General features: G+C 40.8%; 2 protein-coding genes across 2 annotated transcripts; both read right to left on the reverse strand.

Annotated features, from left to right (window-relative positions):
* Positions 1-252: 252 nt before the first annotated feature.
* On the reverse strand, positions 253-11,350 carry LOC310988974 (L-rhamnose-binding lectin CSL1). Its single transcript, XM_083975805.1, has 18 exons — positions 11,190-11,350; positions 10,988-11,020; positions 10,841-10,894; positions 10,226-10,364; positions 9,285-9,388; positions 9,029-9,073; positions 8,774-8,906; positions 8,346-8,449; positions 7,664-7,693; positions 5,717-5,794; positions 5,306-5,338; positions 5,015-5,074; positions 4,613-4,748; positions 2,701-2,810; positions 2,564-2,608; positions 842-974; positions 527-630; positions 253-414 (listed from the first exon to the last, which is right to left on the reverse strand). Exons 1-18 carry the CDS (start codon positions 11,212-11,214, stop codon positions 401-403), a joined length of 1,380 nt encoding a protein of 459 aa, XP_083831931.1. The 5' UTR covers positions 11,215-11,350; the 3' UTR covers positions 253-400.
* Positions 11,351-14,390: 3,040 nt separating this feature from the next.
* On the reverse strand, positions 14,391-20,123 carry casp9 (caspase 9, apoptosis-related cysteine peptidase). Its single transcript, XM_083974875.1, has 11 exons — positions 19,934-20,123; positions 19,593-19,776; positions 19,301-19,511; positions 19,107-19,187; positions 18,961-19,022; positions 18,680-18,856; positions 18,499-18,588; positions 18,090-18,240; positions 17,813-18,004; positions 15,333-15,442; positions 14,391-15,063 (listed from the first exon to the last, which is right to left on the reverse strand). The coding sequence occupies exons 2-11, from the start codon at positions 19,722-19,724 to the stop codon at positions 14,959-14,961; spliced, it is 1,311 nt and encodes a 436-aa protein (XP_083831001.1). The 5' UTR covers positions 19,725-19,776; positions 19,934-20,123; the 3' UTR covers positions 14,391-14,958.
* Positions 20,124-20,194: the final 71 nt, after the last annotated feature.

The following is a 20,194-nucleotide window of genomic DNA, read 5'->3' on the forward strand; positions in this document are numbered from 1 at the left end:
TAATGAGCAATGACAGGAGACCGCTTTACTCGTTGAGCTGGCTGGGTGCCGACGCACTATGTCGCTCCACCATTACTCTCATTTATTCAACACGTTCAACACGTTCAACACAACACTTCACTTCCTGCTTTCTCTACGGAAACCGCATGAGACCTAACCGTAATACAAGTGGCTCAAAACTCAAAGCATACTCAAAACGTAGTCAGTACAAATCAGCGCAAATAGCAAAACAATAATAAATGGTGCTTACACTATGGTGCTAACAATAAACAATGCAGTGACACATTTTACCTTAATCAAAATGAAAAAACAAAACAAAAACTCCAGATCCTTCATAGATCACAACTGGCATTTATCTTTTATTCAGTCCATTTACTCAGGCGGATGAGGAGTGTCCGGATCAAACCAGAGGATCTGAAAAGGAACAAATGACTTAAGTCATTTCTCCACTTGAACATCTTGTTTTCTGGTGTTTGTCCTTTGTACAATTAGATCACAGTTTACAACAGGCCTTTAAGATACTTACACTGGCACACATACGACAATTCCAGGTACTTGTAAGTGCCCACACAGGGGTCTCCAAACACTGAGTTGCTTGCTCTGATGCTGCAGGTGTTTCTCCCATTGCAGCTGTGGATGCAGGGTATCATGAGTAAAAACCGGCGTCACACACACACAAATATTATGTAGTTTGGATTTGATGAGTCCCTTAATCCGAATCAGATTTATTGTTCATGAACATAACATAAAATTAACTTGTAATTCACTTCACTTTCGTCAAGATATAAACATTACTGTATAGCCTACTACATTTAAAAAAGGGAGGAAATAGTAACAGTACCTGTTAGCAACTTTGCTAGTGGGGTGGAAGCAGAGAGTATTTTGAATCTGACTGACTCTGACTCTGTAGGAACAGGTGGTCTGGTCACTGCGTCCGTAATAAGCTCCAAGGACAGATATCACCTGGCCCTCATCTGATCAGAGAAAGACATCAGAAAAGACATCAGAAAATAGATGTTCAACCTTTTTTTGGTATGCCACCTTCTAAAATCACTAACAATATCTTGATCCAGAACCTTTGCTTATTGTTGTTGGTGTCCCTGAAAATGCATCCCAACAGCCATAGATGGATTACCGCATGGGCAAAGTGCCCAGCCCAGGGGCCCTTGGCCTTCAGAGTTGTTGTTTTTTTGTTTTTTTTTTTGGGGGGGGGGGGGGGGGGGGGGGGGCACAATTAAAAAAAATATTGGAATGAATGTGGTTTTGAAAATGTGGTATGATAATAAAATCAGTTTAAAAATTATAAGATTAAAGGTTTTGGAGTTTTGTGTCTAAAAATAAACACTACACAGGCTATTGGACGTTTATGGGTGGAGAGCGAGAGTCGGTGTTTTCTCTCCAGCTAATGACGGAGCTCAGGTGAAGCTACGTGCAGCAGAGTAGGAGGCTCAGGGCTGCTAGCCGCACTAGCTGTCCCTGATGCTGCTCTCTCTCTCTAAGGCCAGGAAAAAGCCGGTGGTTTAGGTGAGTATAGTTTCTAGGGCTGCATCCGAGTACTCGGCATCCGAGTGCCATTTGACTACTCGGATACTACCCCCACCCCCTGGTCGGGCGGTCGGTCTGATGACGAGTGCAATTTGAACACATTAGCGCGATTTAGTTCATTTGTTTATCATTACAACGCGACCCCTCCATGTGCCTGTGTTTGTGTGTCTAAGTGTGTCTGTGTGCGTCAACGCGAGGGAGAGAGAGAGTTGCGGGCCACCACAGACCACAGACATTAATGGGAAACACTGGATGCGCTGGTTGATAGATTTGTTTTTAAATGGTTACCTATATTTTAATTAAGGCGTGTTTTACTCTATAATAGCTACTGCAAGGGCTATTTGAGCTTGCTGTCTCTCCCATATATTGTCCTGTACATGGCAGGTGCCAAACAAAACAGACCTAAAATGACAGTAATTTGGTGTGGTTGTATGTTGCCCGGTGTTGTTATGTGTGTAATGGGAAGAGCGCCTTTGTGCGTGCACTGTTTGCATGTGTAAGCAGGGGCCTGTGGTCATGATAATCCGTCTATGCCAACAGCAGATCCTCTTTTACTGCCTCATCTGAGTTTAACAAATATTACTAATGTCATGGAAACAAACAACAGTTCCTACATGTAACAGGTGGCTGTGTGATTAAATCAGTACGTTACATGAGAGATGTCTTAGAGGACATATGCCAACAATATGATTAAAACTCCCTATTGCACATCTGACACATATAAATTAAGTAACAACATGGTACTGCTTAATGTTTTATTTAATTATTTTTCTTCTAATTAATTCATTATCTCTCTGTCTTTCTTTCTTTCATTTCTTCACCTTGAATAATGTTCAAATTCCATTGTCATGTCTATTGTTTCTTATGCGGATATATTGTATTTTAATATTGTTTTATAAATTTTTTTCATGACACCAGATATATGATTTTCCTTGATTCAGCAAAACATATTTGATTAAAAGATGCTTTTGCTTATCACATTAATCCACTATGCAAAAAAGAAAACAATTCATCTTACCACAGAACAAATTGGTTGTAGAGCGCTCGCATGCAGTGACTTGAACTGTTAAAGGAACATGAAACATCATTAGACACAGAATTTAACTTGTTGGTGGATCTGAATCGGTATGGATTTTGTCCAGATGTGTGACTGACTTGCTGGGACACAGGTGTAGTTTGTCTCCACATATTTGTATGTGCCACGGCAGGGGTCACCGGTACGAACGACCAACGAGTTGAACTCACACACCCTCTTGCCGTCACACCTTTAGGGATGACAGTAAGAGTGTCAATATTTTGTTCATTTGAAAATAACATCTATTTTGTCTTTGCACAGTTTTGGATCAGTTTGGATCAGTTTTAGGACCTGAAGCTGGTCTTTAGGATTGTTAAATGAAAGTTGTAGTAAGTTGAGTTGTGGTATAAAAATAATAATAATAATAATAATAATAATAATAATAATAATAATAATAATAATAATAATAATAATAATAATAATAATAATAATAATAATATATAATAATAATCTACAGTGGAATAAATCACAGTATGCACAACCATGTAATAAAGAGGTTATATCCTTTACGTAAACGGAGAATAACATTGTTCCAAGAACAGAGCCTTGAACCTCCTTTTGTGATGGTGAGACAGGAGGACAGTATGTCAGCACACTGAAACCATACAGAAAAAAATAATTTGATCTCTGTTTTTAGCCTTGTTGTAGTAGTAGCTCCCAGTGGCTGCTTGAGATGTTCTTCCATGGTTACATCATACATCCAATTGTTTACAACGACGAACAAACATCTCGAAGCAACTCTCGCGCATGCGCACAAACATCAACAGAGCCACTGGGAGCTACTACAACAAGGCTAAAAAGATCAAATAAATTCTTTCCGAACAACTTTTTCATGTTGCAGCTTCAGGACACTTGGGTCAGTAAGGACGAGCAGTATGGAGGTATTTGGATGTTTCATAGTGTGTGTTTTGGACGATTCAGAAGTGAACTCTCTTCGCAGCAATTATATGAAAATCTGTTGCCAGCCGGACCCCCCAGGAACTCCAAAAGCTTTTTGATGACTCTGAAAGTTCTCCGAACCCTTCCTTGGCATGACGGTGAGTAGAAAATTTGTTAATTATTGATTTTGGGTGAAGTATCCCTTTAATAAAATGTCACACAGCATGATTAGTTGTAATGCGGTGTTAGAACTAACATCACCTGTTACGTGCAACAATAATTAAACATCCTTCAGGCCTATTCAGACTTTGTTGACAGCTTGTTTGTACATTGATTACAGTAATTACGATGGAGTATTAGGGCCAAATTGAAAAAAAAAAATGTTCACAGACTTCGAGAATAAAGTCGTAAATTTACGAGAATAAAGTCGTAAATTTATGAGAATATGGTAATAAATTTACGAGAATAAAGTCATAATATTACGAGAATAAACTCATAAATTTACGAGAATAAAGTCATAAATGTATTACAAGAATAAAGTCATAAATTTACGAGAATAAATTTATTACAAGAATAAAGTCATAAATTTACGAGAATAAGGTCATAAATTTACAAACAAGGAGAGCCCCACCTAGTTTTTCGACCTTAAAATAAATAATGTTTCTAAACTCATTGAAGTGGTACAGGCTACATCGCAGCTCCGCTCCAGGACCCGAGCTCAAGCCCAGTCTCCCTGCGCCCTGCTCTAATTCTCGTAATATTATGACTTAATTCTCGTAAATGTATGACTTTATTTTCGTAAATTTACGACTTTATTCTTCTCAAAGTTGGTGATTTTTTTTTCTCAATGTGGCCCTAATACTCCTTAATTAGATTACTTTGTAGTTTTTGAAAACAATATTTACCTATAGGATATTGGTAGAATTGATATAGATATAATTTTAGGAAATATTTGCATGAAATTTGCATGAAACAGAGGTGTTATAACTAACCCCACCTATGGGGTTCTATAAATCTATTGTTTCCCTGCTCTCCCTGATTGTCCCCTGCTGCAAATACATTTTACTAAGTCATGTTATTCAATCCAGTGACTGTGTGAAGGTGTGCAGCTACCTTCTCCTGATGATATTCACAGTGCCGCTCTGAGCGCACTTGGTGTTGGTGAGCTGATTACTAGGTCTCCCTTCACTGCAGGTCTCCCTGTTCAGACGTCCGTACAAAGATGCCTGCACACTGATCACCCCCTGATCTAAGAAGAGAAAAGTGTCAAGTTATATTCATGACTGTATATTGTGATTTAGTCCCACAGCAATTAGGTATTTGTCTTTAGAATGTCTCATCTCCGTCAGGTTTTAGAGAACTGGACCCAGATGGATTTTTTGATCAATGTGGCTTTCATGGTTAATTAGTGATACATCATACACAGAATGTACTGGAATATTTGGTTGTGTACTTGGTGCACTCAGCCTTTAAGAATAAATGGACTTGTCATTTTAAAGACAAACAAGTTCATACCACAGCTCAGACGCTGGACATCGCTGCCATTGTCACAGGTGATGACCGTCTCTGTGGAAACTACAAAAATAAAGAGATATAAAAAGAAAAGTACAAATTATAGACTCCATGTCTCAGAGTGTAGTATCTATATACAGTATACGCGCGCGCGCACACACACACACACACACACACACACACACACACACACACACACACACACACACACACACACACACACACACACACACACACACATATACAGTATATACATATATATATATACTGTATGTACATAGATCAGATATTTACCTTTGGTCAAAAGCATACATGTTGCTGCCAGCACTGGAAAAAACAAACAAACATCACAGTCAAACTTGTCAAAACTGTGAAACAGGACTTGTACATCACAGACTTTGCATCACTGAGACAACTAAAACACAGGAACTGTTATTTGAAAACAGAGGATTTATTTACCCAGATATTAGAAAACAACAGACTAGGAAATCAAACCCAGCACCCACTCATCCACCATGCCACCCCAGAGTACTGTAAATGAGAATTAAATCTTAACATGAAACAGCAAATTAAATCTGCATGTTATCTGCATATATGATGATTGCCCATTCCTCTTGGAAGTTGTGGCAACTTAAATCAACTGCTAAATATAATAACAGTCTCTGTCTCTTAATCAAACCCTCATGGTAATTGTCATGTACTCACAAAGTGCGCTGCTGTGGAAGCGAAGCATCACGGAAGATCTCGTCTCAGGTGAGCAGGAGGACTGATGGAGCCTGGGTCAGTCACACCTGTATTTATTCTGCTGGACCAGGAACTGTCTTCAATCCTGTTACTTACTAACCCACATTTCTGGTAATTACTTCCTTGAGGGAGCTTATCCTTATCATGTTTGTAGCCTCATTGTTTGTAGTTCATGTGCATGAGTGACCAACGACTTGTCCCTGAGAGCTCAATGTATTGTGTCTCAATAAAACACAGCCAAAGAGACAAAACACAAAGAAACACCTTTAACATCTAAAGCAAACACTCAATACACACTCACAGCAGTCATGTTTCCAGTGTAGTGACCACAAAAAAACAAAAAAAAGTTGGTCGGGGTCAGCTGGTTTACAGCCGGCCAACTCTGAAACACTGAAGACACAATAACATTGACAGCATGGGTAAAGTGTAGCTTACCTGGTTCAGCAGCTCTATAAACAAGAATTTTGTTCCAGTCTGGGATCGAATCCTTCTATCAGTGTGCACTTTTGGTGAACAATGCATTTTCTTTTCTCATTATCATTATGATCACTGATATATATGTTTGTGTAAGCCAAGGTCTGGCCTCTGTCCTAAATGCCAGGGCCTATTTTTGGTGCCAGTCCACCCATGGTTGCTCCTGTTGATTTTGTTTTACAGGTATGTGCACAGTATGTCAACAATAGCACCTGTTACTTTTTTGTCTCTGGACTTCCTCTTCGATCTGTCAACATTGCCAGTCACTGACGATCCTTTAGCCAATTCAGGAAGTTCCTTTTTAATGCCACTTCTATCTGCTGATATCCTGTAATAATGTCCTGAGTCCTCAGGGCCACCATAGGTTCCTCCTCCTACTGCTGCTCCTGTTGATCTATTTACAACTATGTGCTCTAATTAGCTGAGCACATACACTACCTATAGGCGTACATTGCAACCACTGAAAGGTGAAGTGAATAGCACTGAATAACACTTCATCTTGGCACCTGTTAGTGGAAGGGATGTATCAGGCAGCAAGTGAAGTTTTTATCCTCAAAGTTGATGTGTCGAAGCAGGAAAAATGGACAAGTGTAAGGATTTGAGTGAGTTTGACAAGGGCCAAATTGTGATGGCTAGAGGACGGGGTCAGAGCATCTCAAAAACTGCAGCTCTTGTGGGGTGTTCCCAGTCTGCAGGTCAATATCTATCAAAAGTAGTCCAAGGAAGGAACAGGGTTATGGGTTATGGGCGGCCAAGGCTTAGAGGTCTGATCCAGCACTACTGTTGCTCAAATAGCTGAAGAGGTTAATGTTGTTTCTGATAGAAAGGTGTCAGATAACACACATGCATCACAGTTTGTTGCGTATTTGGCAGAAAAAAGGGAACCAAAATATTATTTGGCAGGTGGTCATAATGTTATGCCTGATCGGGGTAGCTGTTCTTAGGAAATTGTAAAAATTATGTCATGTGTTACTTTTTTTTTTTTTTTAAGTATATTATATATTTTATATAATATATATTTGGGGGCTTTTCACCTTTAATTGACGGGATAAGACAAGAAATGGGGAGGCAGAGAGAGGGGGAATGACATGCAGCAAAGGACCACCAGATGTGAGATTTGAAGCGGGGCCGGCTGCAGCGAGGACTGTAGCCTCTGCATATGGGGCGCCTGCTCAACCCACGGAGCCATGTGTTACTTTTATTTGTCTCTGGACTTCCTCTAAGATCTGTCAACACTGCCAGTCACTGCTGATCCTTCATCTGATTCAGGAAGCTACTCTTGTGCACACCTCACTTAAACTGACAGTAAAGACAAGCAAGACACATGTTGCTGATTCAAAGTATTTTATTTGTAGACTGGGTGGTCCCATTGTGATTTCACAGTTTTGACTCAAGAGTGTCTGGATCTGCAAAACACAAATCAGATCAGTGTCTCTTCCGATGGACAGTGACTCATAGCAGAAACTGTTGTGTCGAAAAATGCATGTTTTACTGTTGACACTTAAAGGGATAGTAGCATTTTTTTAAAAAGTGGGGTTGTATGATCTACAAATAGCCCCTAAGTACTTTAATTGCAGTAGAAGACTCTCTGCACTCCTCCTGTTAGCAACGCCAGCCCATAGCCCTGCCCAGAGATTTACAACATACCCAAAGAAATGGCCTAAAAGAGGTTTTACCTGAAAAAAAAATACACAGTTCCATTGTTCGCTATAATATAATTTTTTCCAGCCCTTCAAAGTGCTGAGTGAGTACCAACTCACTGTATCCCTCCGCCCAGGGTTAGCGCCCGCCGATCAGCAGTTGGTTAGGTCCAAATAAAAACTGTGTTTTTCCTTATTATAGTGAACAATGGAACTGTATATTTTTTTCAGGTAAAACCTCTTTTAGGCCGCGAAAATAGGCCGTTTCTTTGGGTTTGTTCACAACACTGTATGTTGTAAATCTCTGGGCAGGGCTATGGGCTGGCGTTGCTAACGGGAGGAGTGCAGAGAGTCTTCTACTGCAATTAAAGTACTTAGGGGCTATTTGTAGATCATACAACCCCATTTTTAAAAAAAATGCTACTATCCCTTTAATGACTGACTGAAGACTATAGAGTCTACATGTAATGACTTACATTCACAACTGTACGACACTTCCAGGTACTTGTAAATCCCCACGCAGGGGTCTCCAAACACTGCATTGCTCGCTTTTATAGTGCAGCTGTTTTTCCCATTGCATCTGTGGATGTAGGGTGACACGAGTAAGAGCAGGCTTCACACACACACATGTACATGTAATATTATGCGTGTATGTCACATGAGTGAGTACAGGCTTTAAATGGATGCCATCACTGCAGTTTTAAATACGTCATGGTCTAAATTATTTTTTCTCCCCCACACCAAACCACAAAACTTACATGAGATTCTTTTACTCGTGCTTTACTGGATCATTTCTTACAGTTCTGATTTCACTCTGCTGCTTTTTGGTTGTTTATACATTAAAAAAAAATGATTTGCTGATTTTGACCTTAACCTGAGCTACAGGCTGGTGAAGAGTCTGTACCTTTCAGCGACTTTGCTGGTGGGGTTCATGCAGTATATATTTTGGACCTGTTGGGTAGGCCGCTGGTAAATGCATGTGGTCCGATCACGGCGTCCATAATCAGCACCATAGACTCTTATAATCAGCCCTTCATCTGGCAGAAAGAAGAGGAAGAAGAATAGATAAAAACAACATTTGGAGGTCAGTGGCCAAAGGAGCGATGTACTGTAGTGAGGGTCAAAGTGCTATGAAAATAAAAGTAAAATGTAATCTTACCGCACTGCAGGTGTGCGTACGAGCGCTCACATACCACTTGCTGATCTGTCAGAATGAGATGGATCATATGCATCATAACCTTGGACAATCAGGTGGTGGATCTTTCTTCTATTCATGAGCTTCAGATCAGATCATACTGATGAAAACACAAACAGTCTACTACTGTTGACTAACAAACTACATGGCAACACTGGACCTCTAGAATGTCTGCTTATATTAATGTCTATAAATGAAGTGAGGGGGAGACAGGACTGACTTGCTGGGAGGCAGGTGTACTTGGTCTGCAGGTATTTGTAGGTGCCGGGGCAGGGATCAGTGAAGGGTTTTGAGTACATTTCACACGACACTTTTCCATTACAACTGCAAGAAGGAAAACAAAGGTCATGACAGACTTCGATGAAAAACGTCACAAGGTCGAGAACAGATGTGAAGGAGAGTTCATAAAAAAAGATAAGACAGCGAGAATCTGACTGCACCTATACACTTACCTATTATTTAAAGCTAATTTTATTGATAACACTGAGATGATACTATTTTTTTCCTGACCATAGAAGTAAAGCAAAGGGGATTGAAATGTTGAAATAAGACAAAACATTACAAAAAGAGCATGTGGAGCCATTAAAATGACAATACAATATAAATATCAATGACAACATGATCATATTTATAGTTTTCTGACATTTCGATACAGCTGTTGGGTAAAAGAAAATTCATGTTCATTCTTCCATGGTGTCTTCTTCTTCTTTCATTAGGGAAGGTCCAGTGTTGATGGGAGGTGGTGAAGCTGAAAAGGTTTTATGGACTGTAGGGTTATAATTATATAATTTTAATAGTTTGGACTGACTGAAGAAAAAGATCTCAGCACACTTAGATCTATGCAATCTAAGTGTTAAACGTGTTAAACAACCTTCATCAGAGCATACTGGATGCTCTGATGAAGGTCGTCTGAGACCGAAAGCTTAGCCCTGAATAAAGTGAGATTGCATAGATCTAAGTGTGCAGAGATCTTTTTCTTCAGTTTGGACACTTTTGATGTCTCCAGCACCTTAGCAAAGAACCAGCCGGGTGAAGCGGCAGCCCCTTTTTGCAAATAGTTTGGACTGAAAAATGACTCTGTTTCAAATGCAAAGAAAAAGTTTTCAACGACAAGCAGTATGCGTTTTAGTGTAGTGATATGTGTTAAACTGGAGTGCATACTTTCTCTTGAGGTGATCCACAGCGTTGTCCAGAGAGCAGTCTGTGTTCTGAGTCTCCTGCGGAGATCTCCCCTCACTGCACGTCTCCGTGTCTTTGCGTCCATACAGTGCTGACTCGACACTGATCACGCCATAATCTGCTACACAGCAAAGAGATTGATAAAACTTCAGTGGGACCCTTTAGTTCACTGGTCCTTGATTTTAGCAGTTTTGAAGACAGCTAGCTGGTTTTTCCAAGAAGCATGATTTTGATTGGTTTATTAAAACATCAACGTCACATGACTCACATATTATTGCTAATATGTGTTGTCAGTTTAGCATTAGTCTTTAACCAGGCCTGTAACATTTTTAGTGTCCCTGGAAACATTTCTATTGTGTCACACATTTGTAGCCTATAATGTGTTGTCAAATTGATGAATAGGCCTATGTTGTGTTGAGCCCTAATACAGGTTATTCAGAGAGAGAAAAATTTGACTGAATTGCTTGCTATTAGTAAGGTTTGTCAAACTATATTCAGTGATTCAGTTTCACTTCTCCCCTTTTTTTAAGTCTTTCAAAAAAGTGACTCCATGCTGCCAAAATAAATGTAAACATTTGACAGAAGATAGAGACTTACCACAGCTCAGTCGATGGACGTCATCACAGCTGGTAACTGTTGAGGCAGAAAAACCTGAAGAAGACAGAGAAAAATTAGATAAAGTTATGGAAGCTAAATGTATTAAACATCCTCATACCTACTTTCCAGCACATAATAAATGATTACCTGAACTTACAAGTCGACAGGTTGCTGCCAGAACTGAGAGAGAAACAGATTTTTTTAAAAGGACAAATTATCATATGTTATAGACAGAACCCAGAATACAGAAACTTCAAAAAATCAAAAATCACAATATAAAACTACTTGAATATATATTATATTATATTATATTATATTGTCTTTTATTTTTCTAGACAGTTTTACTCACAGAGTGTGAAGCCGAGGCCGAGCATGGCTTTACAGGACCCAGTGGTAGGAGAGCCTTGAGACTGAGGGTACGAATGGACTGCTTGTTTTTTATTCACCTCGATCTTGGGCGGTCTGCTGCTGCAGAGTCTGTCTTCATAAAACAAACCTGAACAACACAGGCCAGAATTTCTAAAACTACAGAAATTCCAGAAAGTCCACGTTCAAAGAGCAGGTCAAAGTCTTCATAGAACAAGCCAAAGCAAACACAAATAGGGAAAGTGAGGAGGGTGCACTGAGGATAAAATGATAAAAATGTTTGGCTAAATATACTGTAGACACACACAAGCCTCATTTCCTGAAAGCTAAGGGCACCAGTGCTGGACATTAGCCTGAGCATTTTTTTAAATTATTATTTGCATTGATATGGCATACGTATTGCAAAATAGCCAAATTTATTACTAAGAAGAAGGTTTTTGTGACGGGTGTTTTCCCACGTAGTACACATGGGCGTAGGAATAACAACTTAAGGAGAACTATAGTCACAATGTTTCTGTCATCATGATGACTTGAGGATACTGGTGTGACAGTTGAGGTTCCTGTCACTATGCCTCCAATTGATCATGTGCCCTGGCTACTTGGCCAAGGGGATGTCCCTTTGGGTGACTGGCAAGCGCGCATGACTCTTACCCGGGAGGTGTGGGTTCAATCCCCGCCCGGGCCCTCTTCTCCTTGCCACATTCTGGCGTTGTTGGCAGGATCCATGTAGCACTAGGGGTGGGTCCATGGATTCCTAATATGTGTGGCAGCCTGCGCGGAAGCACGAGGACGTGCTTGTGAAAAGAGGGGGAGAGATGTGACAGTTGAGGTTCCTGTCACTATGCCTCCAATTGATCATGTGCCCTGGCTACTTGGCCAAGGGGATGTCCCTTTGGGTGACTGGCAAGCGCGCATGACTCTTACCCGGGAGGTGTGGGTTCAATCCCCGCCCGGGCCCTCTTCACCTTGCCACAAATGTCACATCTCAGCCGACAGAAATGTTCTGTTGGTGCCCGCATGTCTGGGGCAGTCTGTCCAGGACTTTGCCAAATCAGTGGCCTGAGGATGTTGAAACCATTTAGAACCAGACTGGACCAGACACAAGAGCAAAACACTGTTTGGCTCCATCTTTGGACAAAAATAGAAAAAACAATAACAAGTTAGTAAAATAAACAAAATTCAGCTGCTCTGAACCAGAGCACCTCATACAGAGAGGGAAAATTAATATAACACTAAATGATGATCATTATTTACAATTGGGGTAATAAATGATTAAAAAATGGGGTTCCAAACAACAGAAATCACAAGAAGGAGACAAACAGGGAAGAATAATACAGTATATGAATACATGAATTTTCTTTTTAAATGTTCAATCTATCATTTGCGAAACTCCAGTCTTGTCATCCTGTGTTTTCAAGACTGCATCAACAGATTTACCTAATATATTTCTGTTGTAATGTTGACACAGACTTAATGTACTTTGTACACTTCTTGCTAATGTGACTTAAACTTAAATGATTAAAGAAGATGATATACAGTCGTAGTCACAAAGCATTTCGTACACTAATTCAGGCTAAGGAATCTTTTAAGGTTTTCTGATGAGATCTACAGCTGTGGTATCAGCTCTGTGCACACACAGTGGTGCTTTGCGCTTAATGCTAACATCAGCATTCAGGAACAAAAACCATGGAAAAAGAAAAGAAGGTTCCACTGCACAGAATGGGGTACATTCAATTAATTTATTGTTAAAAACAGCAGCAACGCGTTTCGTCCTGTGGGCTTCATCAGGCTTGAAAAAATCTAAAACAATAACTGTTACATAAACTAAAGGATTCATTAGATAATAAAGCATTTTACATTTTATATAAATAAATGTTTGTTTGTTTTGTTTGTTTTCCATATCTGACCTACATACCTTAACTTTGGGAAAGTTTTTGCAAAAACTAGTTGGAAAATGGGAAACTATTTGAGTTTATGTTTTGCAAACAAGAGACTCAAAGGTAGCTACACAAAATTAGAATAGTTAATGAGGAACTAATGAAGAACTAATGAGGAACTAATGAGTAGTTAGTGAGGAATTGGGGTACACAAAATTAGAGTACCTAACTGAGGAACTAATGATTAACTAACTATTAGTTAATGGTCAGTTCTTCAGGAACCCCTGATAAAAGTTCAGAGGAGTAGTTACTGAGGAACGAATGAGGAACTATTAATGATCAGTTCTTCATTAACTCATTATCAAATTTCATAGAAAGTTAATCACAACTTGATGATTAGTGAACTAGTTACTTCATCAGTACAGAATCAATACTCAATAACCTGTCCAGTAGTTAACCTTTATGACCTAAAGTGACACATAATCACACATTTCATTTCTTCATCTTCATCTTTACATTAGTAGTTCCTTAAAAAAATCACAGACAGCAGGATTCTTGAGAAGATTTTATTCATTAATTTCAGACCACAGACACATCAATATGACCATCCATGTTGCCTTCGAAATAAATATGATAGTTTGTCACATGTTTGGTAGGCTAAATGAATGTATCATGGGGCTGTGTAGTACTGTATACTGATCACACCGTGGTTCACAGTAAAGTTGTTTGAGGTGCACAAAATTTAGAGTAGCCTAGTTATTTACAATGAAACAAATTTGGAATGAATGAGGAACTCACTATTAGTTAATGGCGAGTTCTTCAGTAACTCCTAATCAAATTACTGAGGAACTAACTATTACTTAATCATTAGTTACCCTTTTTGTGTACCTTAAGGTAAAGTGAGACATCAAAATGAGTAGGTAATAAGTACTTAATCATTAGTTACCCTTTTTGTGTAGTAAAGTGAGACATCAAAATGAGTAGGTAATGAGTACTGAATCATTACTTAATCATTAGTTACCCTTTTTGTGTACCTTATAGTAAAGTGAGATAGGCTTGGGCAATAGGACGAATTTAATTTTTGGCGATTGTCTGGGCGATTTTTTTGCATTTTATTTCACCACATTAATGGTCTGCCTCCACAGATTCAACTCTAATTTACATGGAGCACAATTCAAAGCGTGCGTAAATTGGATCTGGCAGCTATAGTTATGTAATATGTATGTTATTCACACTGATTTCCAACGAGTCTGAATTATTTTTAGAAGAGCGTTATGGCTGTAATGTCTTATGATATTCAGTGCGGTGATTGTATCCACTTTATGATAGGCTACGTTATGAAAACACATGTGTCTATCACAACAACGGATTATCAAGCTGATTATCCATACGCAGCTGCAGCTGGAGAAAAGTGTTGTATAACGGAGCAACAGGTCAGATAAAGAATCTGAAATGCTCCCACTCACTGCAAGAGTTGACACCTTTAGAGTTGGCTGCATTTCCAGCCTAAATTTTTACATCATGACAACAAAATCCCACTTTGTTCAGTGTATTAAAGAGACAGATAACACAAATCAGACAAATCATCTTAACGTTGTGTTGATTATCTGCTCTCAAAAACTGAGAGCTGCTGTGTCGATGAGACACCAATATATATTAAAAAAACAGTACATGGTACATATTTTCTTTCACCTGAGCCTAATAAATTCATATAGAAAAGTTATCAGATATTGCAAAAACACAGACTCTATGGACAATATCAATGTGCAGTAAGGAAAATCCATACATCTCACAATCATTCTGAGACACAATCCAAAGACATCACAGGTCAAAAACATTTAAACATTGAACCTGAACCTGAAACTGAGAATTTTGTCATGCTTGGGTTTGGAAGTAGAGAAGTTTGCGGAGGAAGTTAAAGGAACCAGGCATTTGTTTGTAGAGACCCTTTGCAGAGTTTTGGGAGACCTCATTGTTCACCTGTAAACAAGGACAGTTAATAATTAGATGTGTCTATTACGGGGAACTTTAAAACACTTGAAAAACAGTACGACAAATCAGAAAACACCCCAGGGGTTTAAAAATGTCCTGATGTATTGCCCAATTTGTGCCTAAAATGTGTCTGTCCAATCAACAACAATCTTTTTTAATAGCAGGTCCTTACCTTTTCCATTAGAAGTTAATATGATTGTGTTTTTTATTTGTCATGTTTTGTGGTGGTCTATGTTTATGGTGTAAGAGAAGCTCACCATCATCAACATGGTCACCAGGTCATCGGTGGCAGCATTCTCCTCGAGGACACGGTCCATCGTCTCAACGTACCAGGATCCAGACTGAGTGTCTCTCCAGGAGACATAACCTGCACATGTCACATGATTGGAGTGGCATCAACAACCAGTGCGTATAGTGCTGCTAAAATCAAAGCAGGGCTTCTTGCTAATCATAACTATTGCTAATTGTTTTTGTTTGACTATCAATAGCTTGTGTTGCTGTTGCTTTTCAGGCTCCGCAAATTGTAAATTATCAGTTGTGTTGTTATCAAATCTGCTTTTATTCTATGCAATATTGTGTCACACAATGCACTGAAATATGCAATAATTTTTTCTCTTATTTTTTTTTTCTCTTATTTGTTATATCATTTACACACATCTGCATGTGTACTTGTATTTAAGCCATTATTTATATATACTGTATTATTCAAATGTTTTTTCTAACCTGGTTATTTTTATTACAGTATTTTTATCTATTTGTTTTATTGTGGCCTAATGCAAACGTTATTTTGTTCTACAATACATCTTGATGTAATGTCTGAATGACAATGAAGACATCTATCTATCTGTCCTCTGTTCAATACTATGGTGATGTGTAAATGTAAAACATGTCAAATTAGCAAAAGCTATAAAATCAGATTCATATTTAGTTTGAACTGTGCTAAATTGCATTGTTGCGATTAGATCAAGAAAACTACAAATCATACTCTGTACAAACACAGAGTTGTGACCACAGCACACACACACACACACAACACTGAGGGCTCTACTTTGGTAGACTAGGTGCAGGCGAGGCGCATCTGCCCTGCGCCTCGCCTTCGCTTCGCCAACGGGGAGTGGCCAGGAGCAGATTGCGATTTTGCTTCGAGACGCAGCGGAGCGCATCCCGCCTACTTCCCTCCCACCGGCGCAAATGGCATAGAGGGAGGAGAGAAGGCGTGGAGTGGGTTTGACACAGCCGAGTCAGATCTTCACCAATCAAATGAGCTCCTCTCCTCGCCTTTAAATCCGCCGCGCGCGCAAGGCGGACGTTTGATTTCACCGTGGAAGAGAAGATTTGAATCAGCACCTACAGATTACAGCATAGACATTCAGCACATCTATATCGATTGTCCCGTCACACTTATGACACATCAAAGGCTGCACAGATGAAAGATGAGGATGGATTACTGCTGTGTTGACACTACACGATTATCTGCTATATTTATGTATTTACTTATTGATTTATTGAGCCGCATCGTCACGCGACCATAACAAATAAAACTGAAAACAAATAAACCACAATCAGCCTGGCATCATAGTGAGCAGATATTCACAACTCCATCTCAGGTAAATTCTAAAGAAAAAAGAAAAAGAGAGACGCTCCGTGATCTCCGTTACGCACAGCTGTTTGTTGTGATCTGTGCACACCTGTTTAAATATAGGTTACTAAATATGAGTGTCTTTATTAATGGAAAAGGGGTGTGTGTGTGTGTTTTTTTGTTTTTTTTTACTGGGCAACAGCTCTCAATATGTCAGAGCAAGTGAGACGGGAGGAAACTGATGTTCTCGTCCGGTCCAAGCTGGCAGTGTCCGGTCACGCGAACAGACCTCACGGGCTGATGATGCAAAAGTAGTCTGGGAGGGAGGAGGGAGGAGGAGGGAGCAGGTCTATCTATCTATCTAACCTATATTTAAACACGTGTGCACAGATCACAACATAAACAAACAGCGCTGTGCGTAACGGAGGCATTTCAGTTTTATTTGTTATGGTCGCGTGACGATGCGGCACTGGCCCCTAATAAATCAATAAGTAAATAAATAAATAAATAGCTGATCATCTGCAACGGCACAGTGTGTAGTGTCAACACCTGCTCTTGGGACATCCACGGCTGTCTCAGTCCCTCCCTGGTTTCATCTGTGTTAATTCAGTCAGGCTGAGTTTCCATTACGCATGCCGACAGCCTTTGGTCTGCCATCAGTGTGACGGGACAATCTATATAGATATAGGTGTATGTGCTGATTCAGATACAATAAATAGGGGTTATTGTGATGATTATTATTATTATTATTATTGTTGTTGTTAATTGCATTTAAATGTGCCTGGAAGTGTGGAAATCTGCCTGTGAGGTCTTGGTGACGTGGGCGCACTGCGCACTGGGCAGTCAAAATACCAGTCCGCTGGCTGCGCTTCGCCTTGCGCTGAGATCAGACCAGGTTGGAGCTGGCGAGCTTTCAGCGCACTCTCCGCGCGGTCTATCGGCAACAAATTGTCACTGCGCCACGGCGAATCTGTCGACACCTCCCCCTGCTGCGCGACCACTCCCATCTCAGCGCACAGCAGTCCACCAATTTACCGATTCCACTGCGCACCTTGTTGAACTGGAGGAAAATACCACTTCGCCAGCTGCGTCAGGGCTCGCTTCGCTGCGCCACCCTGAGTTGCGCCACTAAAATAGGGCCCTGAGACACAAACACACCAGGAGAGGTTGAGTAGGACACCAGGATGTCACTAGGCGTGGGAAGAGTGGCTCTGGCGTCCGGTTCATCTGACATGCTCAGAGAGTCACTGCTGGACGACATGGGGATGGCATCTGTCTGGTCGTCTGCTCCACCGATGGATGGTTCCACCTCATCATCAGGTGACACCTCAAAGCCAGTGTCTCTTTCACCTAGATGACAACAACACAAGATGACTTGTAATGCATGATTAACCATTAAATGTTGAGTTAAGACTGTGCACAAGATGTTCTCTACCTCCTCCACAGGCCTGGATGAAGAAAAGCTTGGGTTTGCCCTGTAGAGACGGGCAGTGCTGTCCATTGAGACAGTTTGTGATGAGCTGAACCGGGACCGGGGACTGTCCGTCCACACCGTACACAGCACCAGGGAAACGGTTGTGGGCCACCTATGGGAATAAATGTGAGCACACATCAGGTGTTACATGTTGTCCTGATGAGAGCTTGTGTTGGTCAAAGGAAACTCTGGTAGGATTTTGTTAGAGAATGTGTCGACATCAGCCTCTGAACGCAAAAACTGACATTTCATCAGCAGCTGGTGTGATAAAAGTAAACTATGCAGGATAGCAGAGATTTATGTTATGGTAATCTGAAGGTGATTTCTCTCTTTATTACATTCAGCGGGAATTAATCCTGAGACGTCTCACCTCTGTCCCATGTGACAGCATGATAACCACACAGCAGTCATACTGTGAGTGGTCCAGTTTAGACAGAGCTGCCAGTTCACGCCTGATTTGCTGAAATGGTAGGACAGGCAGTTAGCTTCACATACAAGCTCAGTGTTCAACATGTGGTTTCAGACACAGGGGCATAAGAAACAGTTCTTACTTTCTGTTTCAGGTTTGTCTTGACCTCCACAATGAAGTTGAGTGCCTTGAACCTTCTCTCCAGCTTATCACAGTCGATGTTGGAGCCTTTGCGGTTGCTCAGCTGGCTCTCGGGCTCAAAGTCCACATTGTTTATGATGAGGCAGTGCCCACATGGGCTGGCATCCATTTTATAGCACTGATACAGAGGAAGCATGATGTCATTTTGGATTAAACTGTTTCTAGGTCAGTCTGTGTCCTGCTGTTGGTTGTAAAGTGCATCATAAATAAAATGGTGTTTACCTGGATACTGTCCCGCCTCGGCCTGGCTTGTGGCCTTGGCCTGATGTGCTCCATTTCAGGTGCTGTAATAACATAAATATTGGTATGTGGTAAACATTAACAAGCTTACATGGTTTTTACTGTTGTAAATTAACTGAATATCTTACATGGACTGGGAGTAGTACTGGGTCTCTGTATTGGACGGATAGGGACTTCTGGTCTTTGCTTGTCAACATCCATTGGAGAAGCTGCAACAAATAGTTTACATTACAAAAGTTAAAGCACTTTCCTACCTACCAACACTCTCTTGAAAGGCTGTTATGATATTAATATTAATGAGATATAACTATCACACACGTACACACTGGGAGAGGCTGGAGAACAGGGCGGACGACCTCAGTGGGGGTCGCGGGCTGTAGATGAACTCTTGGAGCTCCATTGTGCAGCAGCTCCGCCAGACTCTGCTGATCCGTGTCCTGGAGGCACAGCAGGAATAAAGGGAAGGCTCGACTCCCGCGGGTCTCCAAGTCCCGGACCAACTGTCGGGCCTGGTCGCGTCTGGTCCCAGAGCTCTGTCAGCGGAGAAACTTGAGTGTCCGTAAACGCCCCATAACCCGAACCTGGATGTCGTGTGACCTACACATCTGTCCTACCTTTATCTCGTCGATCATGTCCTGGGTAAAAACCCCTTTTTCCAAAAGGCCGTCGTAGAGACTGGACGGGTCCAGGTCTCGCACCAGGTTGGTCCTGTTCCGCTGGAGAATCTTCTTGTGTCTCTCCTCCATCCTGCTGGGTGGGGGGCTGGCTGCCCCAAAATAATAATAACAAAAGCTGCACCTGACAGATTACGGTATTATCACAGAGTCAGTCGGAATCTTAAACTTAACAATTTTATATAAAAAAATCATTCATAAAAGTGAAATTAAAGCGTATTTCTGTACAAATGTTCCTAGTGTCGCCTGTTTCGATTTGTTTTGTGCTCGGTTTCACCTACAACTTCCGTGTTTACATCACCGCGGCCTCTGATTGGCTCACAGAGAGAGCGAGGAGAAAAATAATCGGGGTGCGTTTGATTGTAGTCACCGCGCCGTCGCTGCGTCTCGGCTTTCACGGCCGCAGCACATACACACTAAAACAAAGGTGGTGTGACCAAGGCAAAAACCCCTAAAACACAGGAGCGAAGCAAATTTGTCATTAAATATTCACTCTCCCAAAATTACTTTCGCCGCTGGTCGCCGCCCCCTTCTCTACCCCC

Source organism: Trachurus trachurus, assembly GCF_905171665.1.
Source record: "Trachurus trachurus genome assembly, chromosome: 7".
Classification (NCBI taxonomy): Eukaryota; Metazoa; Chordata; class Actinopteri; order Carangiformes; family Carangidae; genus Trachurus; species Trachurus trachurus.

Excerpts from the sequence above, each read along its gene's own strand:
- LOC310988974 (XM_083975805.1), bottom strand. The coding sequence starts at position 11,214 with ATGCTCGGCCTCGGCTTCACACTCT. Across the intron at positions 11,021-11,189 it reads CGGCCTCGGCTTCACACTCT|TTCTGGCAGCAACCTGTCGA; the intron begins GTGAGTAAAACT and ends TTTCTCTCTCAG. Across the intron at positions 2,811-4,612 it reads GTGAATATCATCAGGAGAAG|GTGTGACGGCAAGAGGGTGT; the intron begins GTAGCTGCACAC and ends TCATCCCTAAAG.
- casp9 (XM_083974875.1), bottom strand. The coding sequence starts at position 19,724 with ATGGAGGAGAGACACAAGAAGATTCTCCAGCGGAACAGGACCAACCTG. Across the intron at positions 18,589-18,679 it reads AGACAAACCTGAAACAGAAA|CAAATCAGGCGTGAACTGGC; the intron begins GTAAGAACTGTT and ends CTACCATTTCAG. Across the intron at positions 18,005-18,089 it reads CATCCAGGCCTGTGGAGGAG|GTGAAAGAGACACTGGCTTT; the intron begins GTAGAGAACATC and ends GTTGTCATCTAG.